The sequence below is a fragment of the Apium graveolens genome, chromosome 6 (assembly GCF_009905375.1).
Source record: "Apium graveolens cultivar Ventura chromosome 6, ASM990537v1, whole genome shotgun sequence".
NCBI lineage: Eukaryota > Viridiplantae > Streptophyta > Magnoliopsida > Apiales > Apiaceae > Apium > Apium graveolens.
Window position 1 is genome coordinate 290,119,405 of NC_133652.1, and position 25,421 is coordinate 290,144,825.

Below are 25,421 nucleotides of genomic sequence, written 5' to 3' on the forward strand. Positions count from 1 at the left end.
TGAGCCGTTGGACGGTATTTGCTTGTTAGGCTTCGCCGCTCATTTTTTATAATTTCAGATTCGGTATAAGATTCGATTTGGATATCACCGGAGTTCGAGTACTTAGAATTGGAGTAGATTGACTTTTTGACTTCCGTTTTTAGCTACACTTTTGTAATAGTGAACTTTGTAATAGATTTTAGATTAGTAAATTTAATTTTATTTTAGTTTTCAATTTAGAATTAATAGTCTGGAAGTGCAGGCTGTTACAGTTGGTATCAAGAGAAGGCTATCTTTTGGAGTGTATTAGGTATGGACTAGTACATTTCCTGGGATTCGATCTTTTGGATCATAGTTAAGTTTGACCTATGAAATATTATAGGGAGTAGATGTATAGGATTTTTGTGAATTTGGCGGCCAAATTATTTTTAAGGAGGGTAGTATGTAATATCCCCTAATTTTTAGACATCGATTAATAATAGAATAATAGAAAAAAGTATTAAAATTAGATAAGGACTATGATTTAAAATCGAATTAGAGTAATGGGCCTAAAATTTGGATCAGATTCTAATATGTATAACTTGTAGGTTAAGATTTAGGGTTTTATATTGTTATAAATACATCCTATTCGTATTACTCCTTTTTATCATTAAACTTCGTAGGTCTTTTATATACCAAAATCAGAAGTCTTGTAAAATTTGTAGAAAATTCATCATAAGTCAGAATTAGTTGATTTTGGACTTTTCGGAAAGTTCTTTTCATTCTATTGAACTTTCACGTTTCATATTTTCCAAGATAACATCGTTTATAGAGGGTCAAAAAGGGCAAATAAGGATCTGATTAGAATTGAAATCGTGGAGAAAATCGAGATTTTAGATGTGCCGTGTTTGATGGGTTGCTAATGATTGAATATGTCTTCTGGTGTGAATTATCTATTTGCGTGATTGAGGCAAGTAACTTTTCGTTTCTCTATATTATTTGTTTGGTACGTGTTTTGCAAGTAACTTTTCGTTGCTCTGTATTATTTGTTTGCTACGTGTTTTGCATGTAACTTTTCGTTACTCTGTATTATTTGTTTGTTGCGTATTTTGTAAGTAAATATTCATTGCTCTGTATTACTTATCTGCTTATGTGTTTTGTAAGTGACTATTCGTTGCTCCGTTTTTGTTGTGTATCGTATCTTATTTGTTGGGTTCATATTGAATATTTGTTTTGATAATCTTCAAGTATGATATTGATATGTGATTGATAAGAAATGAATTCAAAAAAATCCCCAGTCTTAGTCATGTATAAAAATTAGAATATGATCACTGGATAGTGTGATACATAGAACTTAGAACTAGTTTGCGCACGTTCCAGAACATATTGATATCTTGTCAAGCTTTGATTTCACTTGACGAGGGACGTAAACTAGCCCCCCTTCGAATAAGAATTAGAACCCGGTCACTTGGGAAGTGTGGCATAAATTATAAGATGTCGGTCACTGGTAAAGTGTGGCATAAGGTGTGATTTAGGACTGTGGGACTAAAGATAAGAATTTATTTTTAAGATTTATCGATTGATTAAGAATTTTGATTATGTGGATTATAGAATGTGTCGTGTGCTTCGCTTTGATAATGGTTATTGATTATATCGTGTGCATCTTTGTTCACCTTGTTATCGAATATTTCTGTGATTTTGTGTGATCTGTGTTATGTGTCAGTCATGTTTAAATTGTGTTTTCGAAAAACTTAAAACTTTAATTTTGAGTCGTAGGACTGTATTTGCTTGTTGGGCTTCTCCGCTCATTCTTTTACAATTTCAGATTCGGTGTAAGATTCGATTTGGATATCACTGTGGAGTTCGAGTACTTAGGATTGGAGTAGATTGACTTTTGAACTTCCGCTTTTAGCTGCTATTTTGTAATAGTGAACTTTGTAATAGATTTTGGATTAGTAAATTGTATTTTATTTTAGTTTTCAATTTAAAATTAATAGTCCTGAAGTGCCAGTTGTTACATATATATAGCTAGTTGTTCAAAGTGTTAACATTTCTACCAATTCTTCAATGTTACTAAAGATGTTAATATGTCTTTTTAGGTCTTTTTACATTCATTACAAAGTTCAATGCAAAAGTAATAAATATTTTTAGAAATAAAAATATGATCTCCTTGATTAGGTCATATGTAATTACGTGCCTCGCACGTACTGATCTCCTTGACCAAGCCTATATTGTAATTTATATAATTTGAGGCATTACAGTATAGAGATGTAATTTATGTTTGTAACTTACATGTGAATCAACATTTAAGCGTGTATCTACATCAACATACATCGATGCTTCCAATTTCTCAAGAGACACACCAGGTAGATCTGACATAATCAACATCAGATGTAACAAGTACCATCCGATGAGTAGTAAAATGTTGCTAAATTATTCAAAAAATACACAACTCATTCAATGACTTAATTAACTCAACTAATACAACAAATGAGGGATGAAATATAAAATGATTTTGGTTATAATGAGTGCTTATACTCAATATACTCCTGAAATTATGGTTAGCGATTGATTAACAACTGGTATTTTTTTGTTGGTCATTTGTATGATAAAAATTGATTAAATTCGTAAAAAATTAGGATTAATTGTTGTATTTTTATAAAACGTGTATGAATATAAAATTTGAATGCATGAAACTTGAGAATATTGAATTTAAAATTTCAATTTCAAATTATGCAGGATAGAAAATTTTGATGATTTTAATGTTATGTCACAATGCTAATATAATTTGGGATAATCGATATCATTTTTATCGAGGATGTGTGGGATGTCGAGGGTAGAATTGAGTTGAGGTGCTTCTGTGATTATGTAAAAGTGCGAGATTGGAAATTTCGGAGGCCGCGGAGGGAGTTGTTACATGTAGTTGACTTTGGGATATTTGTTGATCCTGTACGGAAATGAACTTTCATAATTATCGACACTATAAAAAACGAACATTTTTGAGTGAATTATTTTCGACAACATCAAAAATAATGGAAGTTGACAATGTGGTCATTTGATATGTTCCTTATGAACATAAGAATGAACACATGGCTTGGTCTACGAAATAAGGTACACTAAAAAATGTATGTACGCTTTCTTCTCGAAAACAGATATATTTTTTTCGGTTTTAATTGATATATCAAGCAAAATTTTATGACGTTACGCTGAAATGATATCATGAAGAAATATCGACTAAAATTCTACTTTTACTTATTTCTAAGACAAAAATAAAATATTTTTTATATGCCATTTGTTATTGATTTAATGATCAATTTACAAAAATGAATTAAGATTATTCATACTATTTATATGATATTATAATTATGTGTTCCTTCAATTCTTTCTAAATTAAAACTTAATTGATATATCTTTACATTGTCCTAAATTCTCCACAAGTTGCGATTTGGAAGACATGAAGAATGAAATTAGAGTAGTGTCATGTACCCTAAATTTGTTCCGAATGATTTGACTTGACATTTATCACATTTTAATTTTAAGGCACATTTAAATGTACGCGGTGTCCCATCTTATTATCAGGAAAATTATCAAGTACATTTCTTCCATATTAGTATTTTGAAAAGATTTTGAAAACCGTTTTGAGGATCCAGTCATTTCTCGTGAAATTATCGTTTGTTCAAAAAATCATAGTAATTTACGTTTCTTTATACAGGTTTTGAACATAATTTATCAGTGATCTATTACAAAATAGATTAATGAAACATTATTGATCAATAAAAATTACCTAAATCTAATTTCATGCTAAAGAATTAAACCTCAAAATAAAAGTGCGTTGGTTTGAGCGCACTAGCCAATTGTCTTTAAATAGGTTTCTTTTTCAACTTAAACATTCCAAAACCGCAGTGTTTCTTTTTCAACTTAAACATTCCAAAACCGCAGTAGCACTGGCTAATTCAAACAAACAAGTTGATAATTTCCGGGTTCAATTCCCGGCTGCGGTACTTAATTTTTGTTTCAACACCATTTTTAGTTTCGAAATCACGGGCCACTTCACCAGCTTGATGTAAATAATGCCTTTCGTTGAGGGCATTTATCAGAAGATCTGTTTGTCTTAACCCCGAGGCTTGAACTCCCTGATCTTACATATTATGTATGTAAACTCCGGAAAGCAATTTATGGCCTTAGGCAACAAACCAACGAACTAGAAATTGGTATACTGAACTACACACTTTTTGCTCTCTATAGGGTTCTCCATGTCACGGTCAGATGCATCACTCTTTATCTTTCACAGTTCTCAGTCTGCAGTAGAAAGAAACATCACGATCATCTGTGGAGGCTGAGTATAGTGCAGCAAAAACTAAACGGGTGACGAATATTTTGGGTGAATTACGGGTTCCCCTGACTTATACTCCCAGAATCTAATTTGATAATGTTGGTGCTACTTACCTTCGTCAAAATCGTGTGTTTCATAGCCACATGAAACATATAGCACCAGATTTTAATTTTTTCTGACATCAAATTCAAAAATTGACTTGTGGGAGTTTTACACATGCATGATGCATGGAGCTGATCAAGTTGCTGATACACTTACCAAACCTCATATTACAAAGTTGGGGCACGTTGGAAGGCCGCCCAAGTTAAGGTGGCCTCATGATAGTATCGACCAGACCAAGGCAACACAGCAGCAACAACATACTGATAAGGCTCAAGAATTAATTACAGAAAGTCGCATGATATGCTCTGATGCTCATCTCTTGTAACATGAAGTATATCATGTAAAGTTGGTAAGTGATAAAAAAGCTTACTGATGTAGACATTATGATACATTAACATTTACATCATTTTCACAGTAATATATAATCCATTCTAATTAGCTACATAAAAGAGCTTAAGCATGATTGGTACAAAGAGCAACATCAAGCAAATTTTGATACAACATTGATCAGCACTTGAAACTGCAAAATAATCGAATCTTTTACTGCAGTTCTGGCTGATCTTAAGTGCTCACGGCCTGTCAATTAAATTTCAAGGAGATATGCCTGTAAAATTAGTATCAGTATCACGGAAGCAGGCTAGCAGCACCTATTCCCTGTTTAGTACTTTTTGAATTATGAAAGACTAGTTAATTGTAGATAAACGTGGTTGAACAAGGTGAAAAATTAGTGATAAAGCATTACAACGAAACAATAAATATGATTGAAGTTCATCCGAACTTATAAATAATAATACATAAAACAGAATTGAAAATATATGAACATGGCGTCATTTATCTAGGAAACAAAACTGAAGGAGCTGTAGAATCAATGGAAGCATAACTTGAGGATTCAGTATTGTAATTACCAGGAGTTTCTCCTGGTCTATGTTTCCAAACATTTTGACCGTATGCTATTGCCAGAGGAGCTATTGTCATGTTCAATGGAGCATAGTAAGTTGCAACAGGCATTGTTGGTGGAAGAATAGGCAATGGAGCCTCAAGATTAAGGACATGGATCGCTTGCCTAATTGAAGGTCGAAACGTTTTATCTGGATGTGCACACCAAAGGCCAACAATCATCAACCGTTCCATTTCTTGCTCATCATAATCTCCACATAGTTTTGGATCAGCTGCTTGCAGGAGTTCTCCTGTTCCATATAAGCTCCAGACCGATTGAAGCAGCCTCATTTGACTATCATCAAAATTTGGCTCAATCACTTTTCTCCCACATGCTATTTCTAATGCAACAATTCCAAAGCTGTAAACATCCGATTCTTTACTGGCTTTACCTGTAGTGATACATTCAGGAGCCATGTAGCCCATGGTTCCAGCCAAAGCAGTTGTTTGGCCTCCTTTCTCGTGATCAACTAATCTTGCTAATCCAAAATCCCCCAGCTTTGTTATGAAATTTGAATCTAACATAACATTGCTTGGTTTGATATCCCTGTGAACAACACACTGTTCCCATTCTTCATGTAGATATAACAGAGCTGAGGCCAATCCTTGAGCAATTTTCTGTCTTATTGGCCATGTCAACAAGCTTTTCCCTTTAAAAATATGAGAATCCAAGCTACCATTTGGCATATACTCGTAAACAAGTAGAAGATCACTTTTTTCATGACACCATCCAAGGAGCTGGACCAAATTTCGATGTCTCAATCGAGTAATGATCCTTACTTCTGATGCATACTCCTTTAACCCTTGCTTAGATGTTCTTGATAACCTCTTAACAGCTATGTCACAATTCAACACTTTTAGGAAGCCTCTATAAACCACACCAAAGCTTCCTTCTCCAAGCTTCTGCTCCTCGGCAAAGTTCTTTGTTGCACGAGCCAACGTATTATACAAAACCTTCTTTGGTCCTGTACCTCTTTCCAGTTCGCCTTCCATCGTATCATCAAAAATAATTTCATCTTCATCATCCTCTCTATTCTTTCTCCTTTTGTAATATGCGAAGGCCAAAACACCAACACCGAAGGCTATAGCTCCCACCACTACAATTCCAATTAGCTTTCCCTTATCATTAGTGGAGCTTTGTGGTTGATCGACCAGATAACTTTCATGTAGCTCTAGACTTGTATTGAAAGCCCATGAGTAAATACTACATATAGCTGATTGGTTTCCTGTTGCAGCAGAGAAGCCAAAAGTAACATTTTGTGGGAGGTAGTCTTTTAAGTCAACTATGTATGAAAGACTCTGATTTATTTTCCTGTTATTACTCAAAGCAGTAAAGATAACAGTAAGGTTTCTAGAAGTAGATTGATAAGTTATCCAAGCCTCATTTTTGAACCCATCCAATACACTAGATTTTCCACCCAACCAACTAACATTAGTAACAGATTTCATAGAGCTGAGATCAATACCTACATGCTCACCGACAGGATCCCAACCCGGATTTGTATACACATCAAATTCAACCGCAACAAACGGATTGTCTGTCGAATTCAATAGTTGCTCATCAGTTGTAAGGCCAAGGCTGCCACCTTTTGTTGCTGTTCTTGGAATCTTGGAACCAACTGGAGCCAAAAAGAACACGATCCCATCAGCATATTTTGTTTGGTTCTGTGAGTTTATTACAAAGGAAAAGTGAGTTGTGAAGTCTGTAAGTTTTTTTGATGTATCATCCCAAAGATTCATATGCTGGGAATATGTGGCTCTGCCCATAAATGCAAGGTCTGAAGTGAGCTGGATTGTATTGCTAGCTAAAGTTGCATTTCGTTCGAACGATATGTTACCAATATTAGGATTAAAATTGTTCAAGGTGAAGGATAAAGTAGCTGCAAATGGGATAGTTTGAAAGATCAAGAATATAAAGATAAAAGCATGTTTTGATGACATAAGGTTATGGAAGTTAAAACTACAAGCAGCCATGTTTAGGTTCTTACCCTCTACAAGAAAAAATTGCAAGCTACTCACCTTAAGTTCTTGCTCCAAGAGAAAAAATTACATAAACTCTCTCTTATAGAAGGAACATTGCCAAGAAGATTCCTGTGACATTACCTATTTCATGGCTTATGAAAATCTGTTTGACCAAAAAAACACCATATTATCCCCATCACACACGTCCACAGCTACTATTCCATCACACTCATTTGAACTGAATGGCAAAGATAGCAGGGACTAGATTTTCATGGCTTATGAATATCTGTTTGACTCACTGCAATTTTGCATGTACCATGAAAGAATGCGCCTCAAATCCAAGACTACTGCATATCATTTCACATCCAGTAAACAAGATTCAAAGTCTTTGTTGAAGTCAATTCTTCTCGACTCTCAATACTTTTATCGACCATTCTTATCTATTTTTTGACAAACCACTTGTAGCTATTTTATGAAATTCTGAAAAACAATCACAATTGCGGACTTATGTAATTTTTGATATACTAATTATTTTTTTCAAGAACAATAGATTTAATTCAATAATAAATAGCCATACGGCATCTACACAAATGATGGAGTCGAACAGACATAAAATGGATCAAATCGCCGGTATTCATGCAAGTCTTCCTGCAGAAACCATCAAACGATATGTTGAAAAAGATATATTTACATGTATATGTTTCATCACAATCCCAACGCGTTTAAGCTATCGACCATAAATGTAACCCAGTATAAACCTTCATCACTAAATCAGATCCAGCACTCACAATAAAGGAGAGAAACAAACACAGTCTCACCAAGGAGAGAAAATAAACTGAAAATTTAAATAAAAAAATTCAGATCTGAAAAAATGAAACTTAAAAAGAGATAATCATTTCACCCTTAAATCCAATATGTTCCGCTTGAATTCAAAATGAAAGAAAATCCAAATTCTTACAATTAGATCTAAAAACAAACTAAATAGGTAAAAATTATTCCCTGAAAAGAAAGATTATTGAAAGTGTTGGACCATGACAAGACGGCCCAAATGAGTTATAGTTAGGATAATTGTGAAACATAATGTATAGCCCAAGAAGGCCCATTTTGTAAGAAAAAGCCCATTTAGGACTTAGTATAAATATAAGACAGGAACCTGATTTGAAGAGGTTGGAAAATTAAAGTAAAGAGAGCATCTCCTAAAATTACAGTCTAATAATATAATAATATTGTAGGCACATCATTTGGCACTAGAAGGAACTTTGCTTTAACAGATCCAACCAGAAAATGATTGTACAAGAGCTGGATCCAGGAACAGCCGGACCAACACAAGTAAAGGAGTTGACGGCAGAGCCTGCCGCCGACCCCTCGACTTTCGATGGCCGTGAGCTTCCCAAGAAGTCGGCGTTAAAACCAAAATGTTTGTTTCCTCCACCTGAAGGCCCTCTTGAGGATCAACCGGAGAGCTGGAAAGATACACACCAAAGAGACAAGAAGAGAAAATCCGTCTCAGATCAGCGTTTCAGAATACAAACCTCCAGAGGTAAAAAAGTTCTCTCAAGCGACATGCGACTACATTTGGAAAAGAAAGAAAAGCTAAAAGCTCAAAACCAAGAAAATCTGGAAGAACCAGAAGAATCATTGTATTCAGACGAAGAGCTAGAACTGCTAGAGCTTGAGACTCGGAGGCTACAGGCCAAACTCGAGTGAAAGCGTGAAATTCACCGTCTCCGACGAGAGCTCCAATAGACAACGATACAAAACAAAGAGCAAGATGAAGAATTTTATTATGAAGACGATGATGCAGAATATGAATATGAGCCTTTGGCAGAGTCGACCTATTCACAACCACGTGAACATCGACAGCGGACAGTGTCATCTGCCGAGGTTTCGTGCCAAACTGAATCCACAGAATCCATATCGCATGAAGAATTTGCTAAAATGCAAGAAAAAATCGCCCAAATGCGTAACATCATGAGGAATCAATCAGGATTCGAAACTGTCTCTGAAAGCCCTTTATCCCTCATCCTCGAGAAAGCACGCATCGACAAGACATTAAAAACCCCATCCCTCGATCACTTCGACGGATCTTCAGACCCGTTGGCATTTCTCAACACATTCGACGGACGAATGGCTTTCTTCGGCCACTCTAAAATCGCCCGTTGTCAGTTTTTCTCTACATGCCTTCAAGGCACAGCACTCCGATGGTATGGCAATCTGCCTCCTCGATCCATCGACTCATGGGCAACCTTAAAAAGTAAATTCCAAGCCCGGTTCTCCAGTAACTACAAAGGCATCAAAGTCACAGCATCTTTGATGATAATGCATCAGCGCTCAGGTGAGAGCCTTCGCAACTTTTTAACCCGAATTAGGGAAGAGATCGCCGAAATTCAAGATTTAATTGAACAAATGGCCATCAATTTCTTAACGAAAGGCATCGATAAGTCACGACATGGTTTACTTTTAGAAGAAATTTTTGAAAAAAGGCCGAAGACTCTCCAAGCAGCATTCCAAATCATCGAACATCGTATGATGCTACAAAAAGCAGTGAGTTGCATTCAGTCACCACGATGCTCTTCAAGGCATGAACGCCGTCGTAGTTATAGCCCGCGATCCCCCGCGCGAGAAAGACACCTTGAGCGTCGTCGATCACCTCCGCCACGTATGGATGATCGCTTTTCGATGGACAGAAGGGAAAGGGACTAGCAGCCCCGCACTCGACCAGAAAAAGAATTCACTAAATTGAACACAGAAAAAATAACAATTCTGGCAATTCTAAAGACAGAGCCAGACTACAGACCACCGAGGCCCATGAAGGCCGGGAGACCCCCCAGTTCCAGATATTGCGAGTATCATGAAGATACCGGTCACACTATAGAACAGTTCTTTCAACTTTGCAACCTCATAGAAGGAAAGATTCGTTGGGGACAGTTAGTACATTACGTACAACAAGAGGACAATCCTAGACGACACCATCGAGATCAAGAGGATCGGGTCATTGTAGTCATATTCGGGGGAGCAGCTTCTGGAGGATTCTCTCACAACTCCAGGAAAATGTATGCTCGAGAAGTCTTCAATGTCAATCCCTCGACAGTTAAACCTCCCCGCATGAACCTGACCCCAGTCATTTCCTTCTCCGATGATGATTATCATTCGGGTCTCATCGAGGGTCATCAAGATGCTCTTGTTATCACAACCCGAGTAGGAAATAACACTGTGAAAAAGATGCTGGTCGACAACAGAAGTTCTGTCGATGTCCTATACCATCACGCCTTTTCGCGGATGGACATCGGAGATCGACGGCTCGAGAACTCTCGAACACCACTGTACGGATTCACCAGAAATGAGGTCCATGTGGTAGGAACCATTGATATGCCAGTTCTCTTTGGCTCACCACCCTGTCAGGTTTGGAAAGTCGTTAAGTTTCATGTGATAAGTGCTTCTTCCAGCTTTAATGCTATCTTAGGTCGCACTACAATAACAGCCCTAAAGGCAATAACTTCAATCTCCCATTTGAAGATGAAATTTCCCACTGACTTCAGGGTCGGAGAAATGATTGGAGATCAAGTGATCGCGAGACAATGTTACCTGACAACAGTTTCCCCAAAGAAAAAGGGGGAGGAAGTTCTAGGAGTCAACCAGGTACTCGAGATTGACCCCCGCGACTCAATTGAATCTACAAGTCAGAATTCATATTTCCTTGCAGAAGAGACAGAAGATATCGAAGTGTACATCGGCAACCCATCAAAGACAACCAAGGTGGGAAAAGGACTCCCTGAACATTTGAAACAAGAGATCATAGACCTTGTTAGAGAATTCGTCGATATTTTTGCCTGGGACCCGAAAGACATCCCGAGAATTCCTGAGGTCGTCGCACGCCATTCCCTTCACATCAACAAAAACATTATCCCAGTACGACAGAAACGTCGAATATTTTTCGATGAAAAGAAAGCAGCTATCGATCAAGAAATTGACCGACTCCTCGAAGCCAAATTCATCAAGCCCGTCCAGTTCCCCACATGGATCTCCAATGTCGTTTTAGTCAAGAAACACAACTGAAAGTGGCGAATGTCTGTCGACTATTCTAATGTTAACAAAGCATGCCCCAAAGACTTCTACCCACTCCCAAACATCGATCAGCTGATCGACTCTACAGCAGGAAACGGACTCCTTTCCTTCATGGATGCGTTTTCAGGGTACAATCAGATAAAAATGGATTCTCATGATTGGGAGCAAATAACATTCATTACTCACAGAGGAGTATTCAGATATCGAGTCATGCCTTTCGGATTAATTAATGCTGGCGCAACCTTCCAACAGATGATGGACACAATCTTTGGCTCATAAATAGGGAAAAACATGTTAATCTATGTCGACGACATGATAACCAAGTCCAAAATCGCCGTTAACCACTCACTTGATCTTCGTGAGACTTTTGAAAATGCCCGGAAACATAACTTGCGTCTCAATCCTGACAAATGCTCATTCGGGCTTACGTCCGGCAAGTTCCTGGGATTCCTGGTCACACAGCGAGGCATTGTGGCCGACCCCACACAGACAAAAGCCATCCTGGAAATGGAGGATCCAAAATCCATCAAAGACTTGCAAAAGCTAACAGGGTGCATAACAGCCCTTCGAAGATTTATCCCTCAATCGTCCAAAAGGTGTCTCCCTTTCTTCGCTACCATAAAAAAAGCTTCAAGGTCAGCACCATTCGAATGGAACGATGAGTACAAATCCAGCTTCACATAACTCAAAACATTTTTAACAAACCCCCCATCCTCACTAGGCCAATCCCAGGCGAGGCTCTTCGTATTTATCTGTCGGCATCCGATGAAACAGTTGCAGCCGTCCTCATTCGACTCGACGAAGGGAAGGAGGTCCCCATGTACTACATTAGTCACTCACTGTGCGACGCTGAAACTCGATACCCTCACGTCGAAAAGCTCGTGTACGCCTTGGTCATTGCAAGCAGAAAGCTCCGACATTATTTCCAAGCAAGGGAAATACATGTGTTGACAAATGCGTTGCTCAAAAGAATCTTGCACAAGCCTGATATGACAGGAAGGCTCGCTGCATGGACCATCGAGTTAATCAATTCTACATCGAGTATAAACCACGAACAGCCATAAAGGCTCAGGTCCTTTCAGATTTTGTGGCAGAATGCCAATTCAAGACCAAAGGGTTGGACCCCGAAGAAGACCAGCCAAGGCCGTGGTTATTGTTTGTTGACGGATCATCGACCTCAAATTCTGGCGGCGCAGGGATAATTCTTATCAGCCCAGAAGGGTTTAAAGTCCAACAAGCCCTTAAGTTCGAATTTCAAGCGACAAATAGCGTGGCCGAGTATGAGGCATTAATTACGGGATTAAAATTGGCAACGGACCTCGAGGTAGATATCATCGACATATTTGGCGATTCCCAGCTGGTGGTTAAGCAAATAATCAGAGAGTTTAAGACTCACAATGAAAATATGGCTAAATACTTTGCAATGACACAAGAACTGCTCAAAAAATTCTCCTCCTGGAAACTTTCAAATGTTGATAGAACAGAAAATCAAAGGGCTGATTCCCTCGCCAAGTTAGCCTCGTCCAATCTGAAAATGAACCTCGACCCAGTATATGTTTACAGCTTGAAATCCCCCGCTATCGACATGGTGATGGACCACAATATTCAGAGCAATCCTGACTGGCGAAGCCCTATTCTCGAGTACATCCTAGGAAACAAACTTCCCACGGAAAAAAGTGAAGCCCGCGCTATCATGTTTAAGGCAAGAAATTATTGCACGGTCGGTTCAGTGTTGTATCGACATGCTTTAACTGAACCACTTCTCCGATGTTTAAGACCAAAAGAGGCCGACCAAGCAATCCTCGAGGTTCACACGGGAATATGTGGCGAACATCTCGGGGGAAAGAACCTAGCTCTTAAAATCATGAGACAGGGGATGTATTGGCCCACACTTCGAAAAGATTATGAAAGTTACGTCCGTAAATGTCAGGCATTCCAACGACATGGGAACGTGAGTCATCGACCCACAACAGAGCTCAACTCAATTCTCGCTCCTTGCCCTTTCTATCAATGGGGAGTCGATATCGTGGGACCATTCCCAAAGTCTAAAGGTCAGTGTCAATACATCGTGGTTGCAGTCGACAGTCGACTACGCGACAAAATGGGTCGAGGCAAAACCTCTCTCCAAGATCAGAGAAAAAGAGATGATTGAATTTTTTATGGAATATGTGATGTTTCGATTCGGAATTCCAAGAATTTTAGTCTCGGATAACGGGACACAATTTGTAGGCGCATAATTCGAGAAAACTTTAAGCGATTTGAAAATCCAACACATCAAAGCATCGGTTGCATACCCACAGGCCAATGGCCTAGCAGAAGTAACGAACATAACCATTTTGCAAGGATTAAAGAAAAGAATAGAAGAAATCCCCCGATGTTGGATTGATGAGCTCCCTAACGTGCTGTGGTCTAACAGAACAACTCCTCGAAGTGCGACAGGAGAAACTCCTTTCCGTCTCGCGTATGGCGTCGACGCCGTTTTGCCCGTCGAGATTAGTTTGATTTCCCCAAGGATCGAGGTCTTCGATCCTTCTCTCGCGGCCGAAGGTTTACGCTTTCACAATGACTTACTTGAAGAAACAAAAGAGGAATCTAGAATTCGCATGATCACTCAGCAGGAGAAGACAACAAGGTACTTCAACAAGAAAGTCAAAAATAAGCGATTCCAAGTGGGAGACCTTGTCCTTCGAGACTCTGCTGCTTCACAGCCAACAATCTCAGGGAAATTTAAACCAACATGGGAAGGCCGCTATAAGGTATCGAAGGTCGTCAGCACAGGAACCTACGAGCTCTCGTACCTCGATGGTCATCCAATTAAGAATGTCTGGAATGACATCCATCTCAAGAAATTCTACCAGTGATTAATTCTCTTTGTAATGATTAAGACTTCAAGGCCGTAGGGCCCTACCAAAAACCAGCCCTCGATGCAATGAGGGTTGTTATGACATCCCCATCGAGGGAATTTAAGTTATGAAAGCTTTAAGTCATTTTGCGAAAATGCCATAATTCGTCTCCCGCTTACCCAAAAAAATAATCAATCAAGTGGAATTATCTCTATATTCTATCTTTAATAGATTCGACTGCATGAAAAACTCAGTGTTATAACAAAAATCCAAGTAAAACAAAAATGCTTGATAGCTACGAATGGGGAGCAATAACACAATATATTTTTGAAAAACGAAATTCTTAACTACAGGAAAGTTATATCGCAACTCAAAAGAACACTTTAAGTTCCTAAAATAGAGATATTTCCTTAAGCACAAACACACAGAATACCATCAAATGACAAATAAAATCCACTAACCACGAGTAGCAAGAAATATCATAAATCTGAAGATCAACATCAGGAAAGCCTAAGTTCACAACTTCACAGAAACCACAAATCCAAGGTCATTAAATGAAACTTAAAATCAATACATCATCTAAGGGGCATTCCCCTCCTTCAGTTTTTATCGGTAGGATCATCAGGATGCGAAGCCGCGAGGTCACATATATAGTCTTCAAAAGTGTGCCCCGTGACGTCGAACCCCGCTCCTTGCATGCGCGTGACACATCGCCCATAACCATCCCCGAGAGCGTTCGCAATATCCTCGATACATTTCTCAACCTCCGCCTTCAAAGCGGTATTCTCGTCAACAATAAGCTTATATGATGAATTCATCCCATCAACTTGACGCTCTAAGGCCTCACATTTGATCCTCAGATTGTCGCGCTCCTTCTCAACATCGCGAAGCTTGTGCTCGAGCCCCGACACCTGCGCATCCATTGATTGACCTTTAATATCCATCTCACTTACTTTCTTTGACAATGCGGTGTTCGCATTAACCAAATCAACAGACCTTTTCTCTAAACCCGAGTAATTCATCTCAAGCATTTTCTTCTCTGCCTTAAGAGTGATCACTTCAGCTTCCAACTTCGCTCGAGCCTCATCGCTTCCACCGGCTCGAAATTCTTCCACGATATGCATGAAATCAGCGAGAAACTGCCACAATTAAAAATTACAACAATCAAAAATGAACCAAAACAAGGTACAAAAAAAAATAAAAAAATAAACTAACATACCCTCCCAGCTCGACTCTTAAATCGATCCGCTAAATCCTCTCGATGACGTCCATCGAAAGCAACCGCATCTTGAGGAAGATGAAAAAGGTTAAAGACCCTAAGCGGCACAGTAGCCCCACCCGTCCAACGTTCGTGGGGTTGAATCTTGACCTTTACAACTTCTTTCTTCGATCGGGGATCGACGGTAGGAGCCATTGTCGCTCTGTTGCCAACCAATGTGAGGGTTCTGTTCACCCCACCAACCAGCACGTTCGCCTCACCAAACCCACCATCTCCACAATTTTCCTCTTCCACTTCTCGATGACCCCTCTTGCGAGGATTCAGATCTGCCGGCTCCACATCTGACACAGCCTTCCCAGGATCTTTTACAATTTTATTTCCTTGGTCATCCAATAACTCGATCGACATAGAATGCCAAGCCCTCGACGGGCCAGAGGGGGCACTATCAACCCTCTTCCTCGATGCTCGCTTAATAAGCAACATCATAGCCTTGTCCATCTCTCCTTTAACCCTGCTGTTCAAAATCTTCTCCAAAGAAGCTCCAGCCACTAATACAAAACAAACCAAAAGAAGTATTAAGCACGAATAATATTAATGCAAGAAACAACAGTAAAAAGAAAAGGGGAGGAGAAGGAAGGAATACAACAATAAAAAAAAAGAGAAAAAAGAACGAATCACTGAAAATCCCCCCCTTACAATCATGCATTTCTAAAAAACAGGTTCCTTTAACTGAAGATGAGTGTACACCGATGCCACTCCATGAAACCCGTTCAAATACTTCACATCATACTTCTCGAGATTATTCAAGTAGTCGATAGTAAGCCGACTTACTTTCCCACACGGTTTCACAAATTCTAAATCTGGCCCCCCAAAATACAACCACTTGGAGTGATACCCCGAGTTAGAGGACCTAACACTGACAATCTTAACCCTTTTGTAAGGACAGTCGAAGTAAACCTATCCATCGTGATACCTAACTGTATAAATTGAGAAGAAAAGCTTAAACGAAGGAATCAAATTTCTATCGCAACAAAGAGCGACAAACCCACTAAGCTGTGCGAGGGAATTGGGCGTCAATTGACTAACTTCGCAACCAATAGCCTTGAACATCACCAAAAAAAATGGATGCATAGGTAGCCGGAGCCCGAAGTGAAAAAGTATTATCGGTATCCCGTGTATCCCATATTCCGGCATCATCCATACCCTTTCATCTGCCGTCGTCACTCAATAACGATCACTACGCCATAGATGGGCTAATAAGACACTCATTTTACGTCACCTTAGGCCCGTTTTATGTTGCAATAGGCCTATTGTAACGCCAAATAACCATTTCATCCGCAAATGTTGCCATTGCTATCTAATGTAATGTTTTGATTATTAACCGTAACACAAATAAAAACATTACCTTAGGGAGATAGAGTAACACTAGATAAATCAAACGTAACGGCAATTCAGTGTTACCTTAGCATTTGAAAAAATCATGTGGGACCCACCTGACTGGATTGCCACGTAGGCAGCCACGTCATATAGAGGGACCCACTGACACGTGGCGAGCAATGCCACATGGACTGCCACGTGGACTGCCACATAGATTGGCTAATCAGTGGTACCCACTGCCACGTCATCATATGGGGCCCGCTGCCACGTCATCATATGGGGCACGCTGCCACGTCATCATATGGGGCCCGCTGCCACGTCATCAAGTGTGGCCCACTGCCACGTCATCAAGTGGGGCCCATTGTAACATCATCAAGTGGGTCCCACTGCCATGTGGGACCCACATGTGGGCCCACTTTTATTACTGACGTAACAGTAAACAAATCTAATATAACACTGTATTTTGGCAAAAGAAACACAAATTTAGATTTTATAACAGTGATAAATATAGCTATTGTGACACTAATAGATAACATTTTGAAATGTAGTTTTGATAAACACATTACTGCCATTAACAAAATAACAATTCAACTATACCAAAACATATTTCCCCAACAAACTAGTCTTACAGCATTCAGAACACCAACTCCGCCAACATAATAACCACTTCGCCAAAATTATAGTACGATTCACTACATCACTCCACCAAAATCATACTAACAAGAACACCAAACAATCCCCAAATTCCAACTCCAACCAAACCAAATAAACACCATCCACCACCAATTACAGTGAGTACCAAAAGTTATAAACCAATAATTCAAAAGTCTAAATAACATAACTGTCCATACTATTAACTCAAGCTAATTCTTGTAAAGAGAAATATCTAAGAAGAAGTCCAGGCAGTCTTGGAAGTCCCAGCAGTCCCGATAGTCATTGGTGTACCATTTTCATCATCCTCGCTTGAAATATTAGCATCAACTTCTCCAATGTCCAGATTCAAGCCTGGATTAGCTGCTACGATCTTTTTGAGAATAACTGACAAGTTATCCTGTATTTTCTTGGAAACCTTTTCTTCCAGTTCAGCCTCAAGTTCTCCCCTGATCTTTGCAGTCAAATCTTCCAAATAAGTGTCTGCAGGAGCCGAATCTGATTCCATCGCTTTCTTGTTCTTTCTCTACAAGAAAAATGTTGTTAAATATTAATCAATTTTACCATAGAATTGTGCTACACAACTACTAACAAGGTTTGCATTAAGGTGGCCTATACTAATACTTAACAACCTTTTATTTCCTCTAAGTCTCTTATGTTATTTGTTTTACCAAATAAATTAAACCAACAAAACATACTTGGCAAAGCATTTTTTATCTCTTAATTTTAAAGAAATAGACAAATTGAACTACCGTGCAGCATTTAACCTCCATAAAAAAAGTAAAGTCCTTACGTTTCTTTTTTGCGGAGCAGCCGTAGTCTTGTATGTTCGGCCATCTTGTTCATGAGATTCCAAATAAATTTCAGCTTGTGATGGCGAGGCGAGATTAGGATCAGTCTTTTTCTATTATCGAGCACAAAAGAAAAAGACAAGGTTATCTAGCTCAAAGTTACCACATAACTATTGATTTACTTAAGAAAAATTGCACATCAACTATTTAAAAAATGCCTAAGCACTAACATTCAATCAAAGGATTTATGAACAAACAACTAGGTAGTCATTACTATTTAGTAGACACAATCCAAGTGTGTACGGGAAGTCAATGAAGGCAATATTAATGCAGTTCTGAAATTGAATATCTAAATTCAAGCAAATACCAGCAAAAAATAGACATGCATATGATTTCTGAAGAATTAAAGCACAAAAATGTTTGATGGCACTTGACATGAACAACTAAATTATTGTGTCTGCGAGCTCTATTTTATTAGTTTTTTCGGGTTGTTCACAGTGAATTATTTAAAGTTATATAAATGCGGATTGGTTTGTAATAATCTGAATATCATAACTAATCAGACAACTAAATAATTGCTAGTTATAATGATGATATCGACAAGGACAGATACATTATTTAAAAAAGGGGGGGGGTTCTAACATGTCCCATTTTAAAATTGGATTTAAGAACATGTCCCCATCTAATTAAATTATAAATTTATCCTATAATCAAAATTTAATCCAATTTAACTTAACCATGGGGCCGTAATTATAATATCAAAATAAAAGGGGAAATATTCATAAATGTACTAGTTAATTTAGGAATCATACCAACTTCTCTCCAACTTCTGCACTACTGTTGGCACCCTGATTGTGTGGGTCAGTTACCGAAGTACGAATTACTTTGTTATCATGTGCTAATTCCTATTAAAAAAATTGCACAATCCAGTTTGAGAATCTTTAAAATCATTAAAATCATATTAAAAAGAAGCACGAAGGCACCTTCACCGACTCATCTCCCCAATACTTTATCAGCAATTTAAAATCCTCGAGCGGAATCTCCTTGGGCCTATGTTCAAGCCTTTCATCATCAGTGGCATGCTGTGTGTAATGCTTTGCCTTCATCCGAGACTTGTAAGTCCTCCAGCATCTATTAATTGTCTCATAAACCCAGGACTGAGCTTCATTCGGAATAATATAATGGTCCTAATATATAATAAACTCAAGATCAATAAAATGAAGGGGTTAATTGAAAAATAAATGAAACTGAGGTTTAGGTAATAGAATTTACCCGAGTATAGTCCCACATTTTCTTCTTCAATTATTCAGGAACCAGGCGCCAGTTGACATAAGTAAGAGAGACATTGTCCTTTACAACTGTTCCGAGAAAATTACTCAGCTCTCTCGTAACTTTTCCGTCTCTTGAAACAGGTACATTTTGTTTGTTCAAAAAAATCACCGGTCTTTCATCACATGTCCTTGCATGAACAGTTAGCAGTTTTGTCCTTCCTCTCCATTTTTTGGGCTTTGGTACTTCATAGTACATGCACACACAAAAAAAGGTGACTGCGAATTTAATAATTAATTAAATTCTTACTGCCTCTCCATCAATAAATAATTAGTGTGCATAATTCATGCGTAGTTATATTTAGAAAGTAAAAGTACCTGCTTCAGTTTCTTCCTCAACAACATTTTCCGAATTAGAAGCGTGCACATTCTCGGTTGTTGGCGGAAGAATGCCCTGCTTTTGACGTTCCCGCATTGCTAAATAAGCAGATACAGACCCACGTGATTCTGAATTGCTCGCGGATTTTAAGATTTTACTACATGTTGGTTTCAGGAGCTTAGATTTACCGGTCATTTCCTTGTCAGATGTTTTACCAGCTTGCGATGGTTCATTCTCTGTTGCAGCGGTGACATTAGCTCGCGAACGAGTTCTTGGTCCAAGGGGGACATGGTTCTTTTTCTTCCCATTCTTCGTTCTCTACAATTATTAGGATTGCAAATATAATGTGAGGCCAAAGCAATAAAGAGTATAAAATAAAAACAAAATATATAGGAAACTTGATATAGTGATAAACAAAATATCAGGTCTTAAACTAATAAAAAACACAATTTACACTCTTGAGAAACAAGGAAGGAAGGCCAAAGTAATGAAGACTGTAAAAGAAATCCATACCTCAGATGAATCATCACTATCATGTTCGTCCTCACTTTCCGGATTATAATCATCATCATCCGGAGAGGCTTTGTCTTTTTCTTTGGATTTCTCAATAACTGTTGCTGATCGAGCTCTCAAATCAATCACTAATTTTTTGATCCCAAGTTCTTCCAACCTTCTATCATTTTCCTTCATTCGATTAAGTTTTTCTTGCTCACATGCTGGTAGCGGTGGGGGGGGGCACCTGCAATAATTATAAATCAGCACTACTATTAGTGTAGCTCAACTATGCATTGTACTTTCTTTCTAAAAATTTGGAAGGAGTGTTTAAATGAATATTACAAGTGTTACAGTCCAGGTTAGAAGAAAAAAAAGAGGAACATTGACAAGGATACCTCGATGTCAGGTATAGCAAGTTCAAGGGGACATCTTACTTGGCGTGCATCACCTTGTAGCTGATCTTTCATTTTCTCATTATTTTGTAAAGTACGGGGTCTTTTTCTTTTGATTTCGGTCAGTGGTGGTGGGGGCAACTACAATAATTTATGAAGACAAGGTCAGTGATTAAATTGACATAACACAACAATAATCATTATAACTTATGTTTTTAAGAATGAAAATTAAAAAAATACCTCTTTATCCAGAATAATATCATCTTGTAACCGCAGTTTCCTTCTAGCAGACCCTTTATCGTTTCCTTGCCCAGCAGTTGTATCTTGCTGAGTAAGCAACAGAGCTGGCGATGATCGTAACGCATACCTCCGACTGGGCTCAGGTGTCTTCTTAACAATCTTCCTTGGGTTCTGCTTCTGCTGGAGTTCATGTGTGGTAATATATTTCCGCTTTTGTATTTTCTTCGGTGAAACCGTATTTATGCAAGAAAAAAATCCAAGTCAAAGAATTATCTTCAACTAATATGGACATCCAAGTCCCATTATGCATATATAAAGAGATACAGAAATAGATAGAGATGTGTACGTAATGGGGACCTAATTATTTATCAGCAATAGGCATACCTTCAAACAGGCTTTTCATCGGCCTGACAATCACGTGTGGCTGCATATCACACAACGGCTCAATTGCAGGGTCAACAACTGTGTCTACATAAAGCTTGACCTCTTCGCCATCGTTGCACTTTTCTATCTCTTGAATGATGTCCAGGTCAGTCCTCAGCAGCTTCCAACCACCATGTTTTCCTTCTTTTGCATAGACTCCTCCGATTTCATTGAGTTTGAGGAGATCCTTCACCTCCTCCATCAGATCATTATAAGCCCACATATCAGCATCTACATTATAAATAGTCAAGCAATCTCCACCAGAGTAACTTGTCCTCTGAAACTCCCCACCGTGGTACAATCCAATATTAACGTGTTTTTCTGCCATCCTGCACAGAGTTCAAAGAGATGTCAATGGCTGACCATTAAACAAAAATATTTCAAATGTATCTTTTCCAAATCCTAGTATGCCATAAACACATATCTCGAACTAATTGGTAAACACATATTAGATCAAATAATAAACAACAAAATATTCATGAATTGGCACTCGACACAAATGCAACAAACACAATTTCGATCACAAAAAGTTATTAAGCATCTACTTCATATACTATATTTGTTTTTATTACACGTGTAGGATATTTGCAGCTAACATACAAAATTATAAAAATAAGAAAAAATAGTTATCATATGCATCTACTGAATCAACTAAATTACAGTAAGGAGATTTAATCCCAACACTACGAAATATAACAAGGGCATGCTGAACTTACCAAGACAATAAATATAAACTACAAATCAGACAACGACGACAAAAAATTTAAACTACAAAGATGGATTTCATTGAAGAATTCATGGAAGAAATAAATTAAGATATTCAATTACATCTAAATAGTCCAAACACAGAGAAAATACAAAATAAAGTTCACTGCTGTGATTAATTTTAAACTTATAAATGTTTAGCAGTTTGGTTGCTTCATTTATCGGGAATGGGAACTCTTGTTGTAGGGATATCATCTCTGCACCAACTCATTTCATCAACATGAGTTTGAAGTCCACAAACAAATTCAGTCTCACGGAGATCAGTATCGTTGACATCTTCATGTGCATCCACGTTTCCATTATCACACCACTCCCTCGGTAGTTTCTTAATTACGTAATGTACATTCTTTTCGATTGGGTCTTCCACATAAAAAACTTGTTGCACTTGTTTGGCCAAGACATGAGGATCAGATTTATGGCATAACCTATTGAAATTTACTCGAATGTGACCGTGTGGATCTTTTTGTTGTTGGTACCAACGACACTTAAATAGGACAACTGTAAATAATCCCCAGTAATCAAGTTCTATGATATCTTCTATCGATCCGTAGTAGCTGACATCCCCAACTATAGGGTTCTCGTCTCTAGAACTAGAGAAACTAGTTGTTTGTGCAGTCAAATATACACCACTGTTTTGTGTTGTGCATCGAGAATCTCTATCACTTGTGTGGAATCGATAGCCATTAACAACATAACCAGTAAACCTTCGAGCTGTTCGATTAGGCCCCAACGCAAACACCCCCAAGTCAGATGAAACCTCCACCATTTTCCCAACCTCTTCTCGTAACCAGTCCCAGAATTCTGTCGTGTGTCTTCGTGCCCTCTTGTATCTGTTCATATTTTCGTGGCTGTCCACCAAGGCTTGATGTTCCCTAAAATTATACTAAGTTAAAACAGTGCAGAAAAGAAAAAGTTCTTGAATTATGAATTAAAATTATTTACGTTAGAGCTTATTAAACTTACTCGAGGAGCCTCTCTACTTCTTTGTTACCAGTATTGAATAAAACATAGCGATGACTTGCCTTCCAATCAACATCTTCCAAATGAATAATAGTTCCATCTTTATTCCTTCTCGTTCCGATATGATATTCAGCTTGTGTTGGCCCTCTTTCGAAAACTATTGAGCACATGTTGTTTTTTGTTATTTCATCAGCAGCCAAAAATCTTGAACAAAATGTTACACATTCTTCAGCTATGTAACCTTCTGCAATAGAACCTTCCGGCTTACTTCTATTACGAACGTATGATTTCAATTTTGCAAGATAACGCTCTATTGGGAACATGTTTCGAAGGTGCTGAGGTCCCCCAAGTCTAACTTCTCTAGTTAGATGAACAAGCAAGTGCACCATTATGTCGAAGAAAGCTGATGGAAAAATCATCTCAAATTGGCAAAGTACCTCGACGATTTCAGTTTCCAACTTCTCAAGCTCCTCCAAATCGATAACCTTGCTCCATAGAGCTCTAAGGCAGGCACTCAATTTCATCAAAGGTACAGCAACCTCAGCCTTTGTAGTTTTTTTGATGGCAAACTGCAACAAGTAGTGCAGTATGAAATGAGCATCATGGCTCTTATACCCCACTACTTTCCTCTCCTTTGTGTGCATATATCGCCCTATGTTGGAGGCACAACCGTACGGCAGTTTAGTATTTTCCAACACTGAACAAAAGATCTCCTTCTCTTTGTTCGACAAGTCAAAGATTGCTGCTCGTATTTCATGGTGTGCTCCATCTTCTGATAGAACAGGATGGAGGGGTTTTCTAATTCCCATTTCTTGTAAATCTTTACGAGCGGCAACATGATCTTTTGTCTTGCCACTTATATTGAGTAAAGTGCCCAATATGTTATCGCAAACATTTTTTTCTATGTGCATGGCGTCAAGGTTATGTCGAAGTGGATTATGCTTCCAATAAGGTAAATCAAAAAAATTTGACTTCTTTTTAAAAGGGCCCTCAGTTTTACTCTTTGCCTTTTTGTTCTGCAGGCCGAATTGGTTTACATACCCAGACAACAACTCCTCAATGTCAGTTCCCGTTAAAACTGAAGGACACTGCCCCATTTCAATTGCGCCATTAAACCTTTTAGTATCCATTCTCCACTTGTGTGCAGAAGGAAGAAACTTTCGGTGGTTCATATAGCACATTTTCTTGCTATGCTTCAAATAAAGTGATGAAGTTTCATAATGGCAGACAGGACACCCTAGTTTGCCTTTTGTGCTCCAGCCGGACAACATAGCATATCCCGGGAAATCGCTAATAGTCCATAGCACTCTAGCACGTAAATTAAAATCTTCATCAGCCAAGGCATCATAAGTATTAACGCCGACCTCCGATAATTCTTTTAACTCGGCAATTAAAGGTTGCATGAACACATCAATACTATTCTTTGGTGAATCTGGACCAGATATTAGTGTCGAAAGAATTAGATTTTCTTGTTTCATGCATAGCCAAGGTGGGAGGTTGTAATTGACCAATATAATTGGCCAGGTACTGTGACTTAGGTTCATTGAACGATAGGGGTTGAATCCATCTGAGGCTACTCCTAAACTAACATTCCGATTTTCTAATGAAAAATCAGGATAGTCAGCATATATCGTCTTCCAAGCCTCTGTATCAGCCGGATGTCTTACTTTTCCATCCTGTTGACGTCCCATATCGTGCCATTTCATTAGTTTCGAATATTCCTTGCACATGTATAGCCTCTGCAATCTCGGCTTTAGAGGGAAGTACCTCATCACATTAGCTGGCACTTTATGTATAACCTGCCCCGGATCACTAGCATCATTGCCTTTTTTTTTTCCGGTAACACCCACCTAGAAACACCACAATTGTCGCATTTTTCTTTGTCTTTATTTTCTCCCTAGTACAACATGCAATTATTTCAGCATGCATGTATTTTTTCATAATGTAAGCCTAAATCCTTGATCATATTTTTTGCAGCATTCAAAGACAAAGGTATTTGGGCATCAGGAAAGGCGTCTCTTATTAACTCCAGCAATTCCCCAAAGGCAGACTCGGAAATTCCATGAGCACACTTTAAATGATAAAGTTTGATCAGGAAACTTAACCGAGAGAATTTAGTGGATCCGGGGTATATTGGTTGTTTACCCTCCCTAACATGGCCATAAAACTTTCTAGCCTCTGCATTTGTTAGACTTTCATAGTCATTTTCTAAATCTCGAAACTTTTTACCCGTACAATTGAACATTTCACCTAAATTATCTT

At 38.4% G+C, this 25,421-nt stretch overlaps 1 protein-coding gene across 1 annotated transcript; it reads right to left on the minus strand.

Annotated features, from left to right (window-relative positions):
• Nucleotides 1–5,154: 5,154 nt before the first annotated feature.
• LOC141668135 (L-type lectin-domain containing receptor kinase IX.1-like) lies at nucleotides 5,155–7,317 on the minus strand. The gene has a single exon (XM_074474839.1). It carries the CDS (start codon nucleotides 7,301–7,303, stop codon nucleotides 5,225–5,227), a length of 2,079 nt encoding a protein of 692 aa, XP_074330940.1. The 5' UTR covers nucleotides 7,304–7,317; the 3' UTR covers nucleotides 5,155–5,224.
• Between the last annotated feature and the right edge of the window lie 18,104 nt (nucleotides 7,318–25,421).

What these genes read in the sequence shown, in the direction of transcription:
- LOC141668135 (XM_074474839.1), bottom strand. Translation starts at nt 7,303, where the DNA reads ATGGCTGCTTGTAGTTTTAACTTCCATAACCTTATGTCATCAAAACAT.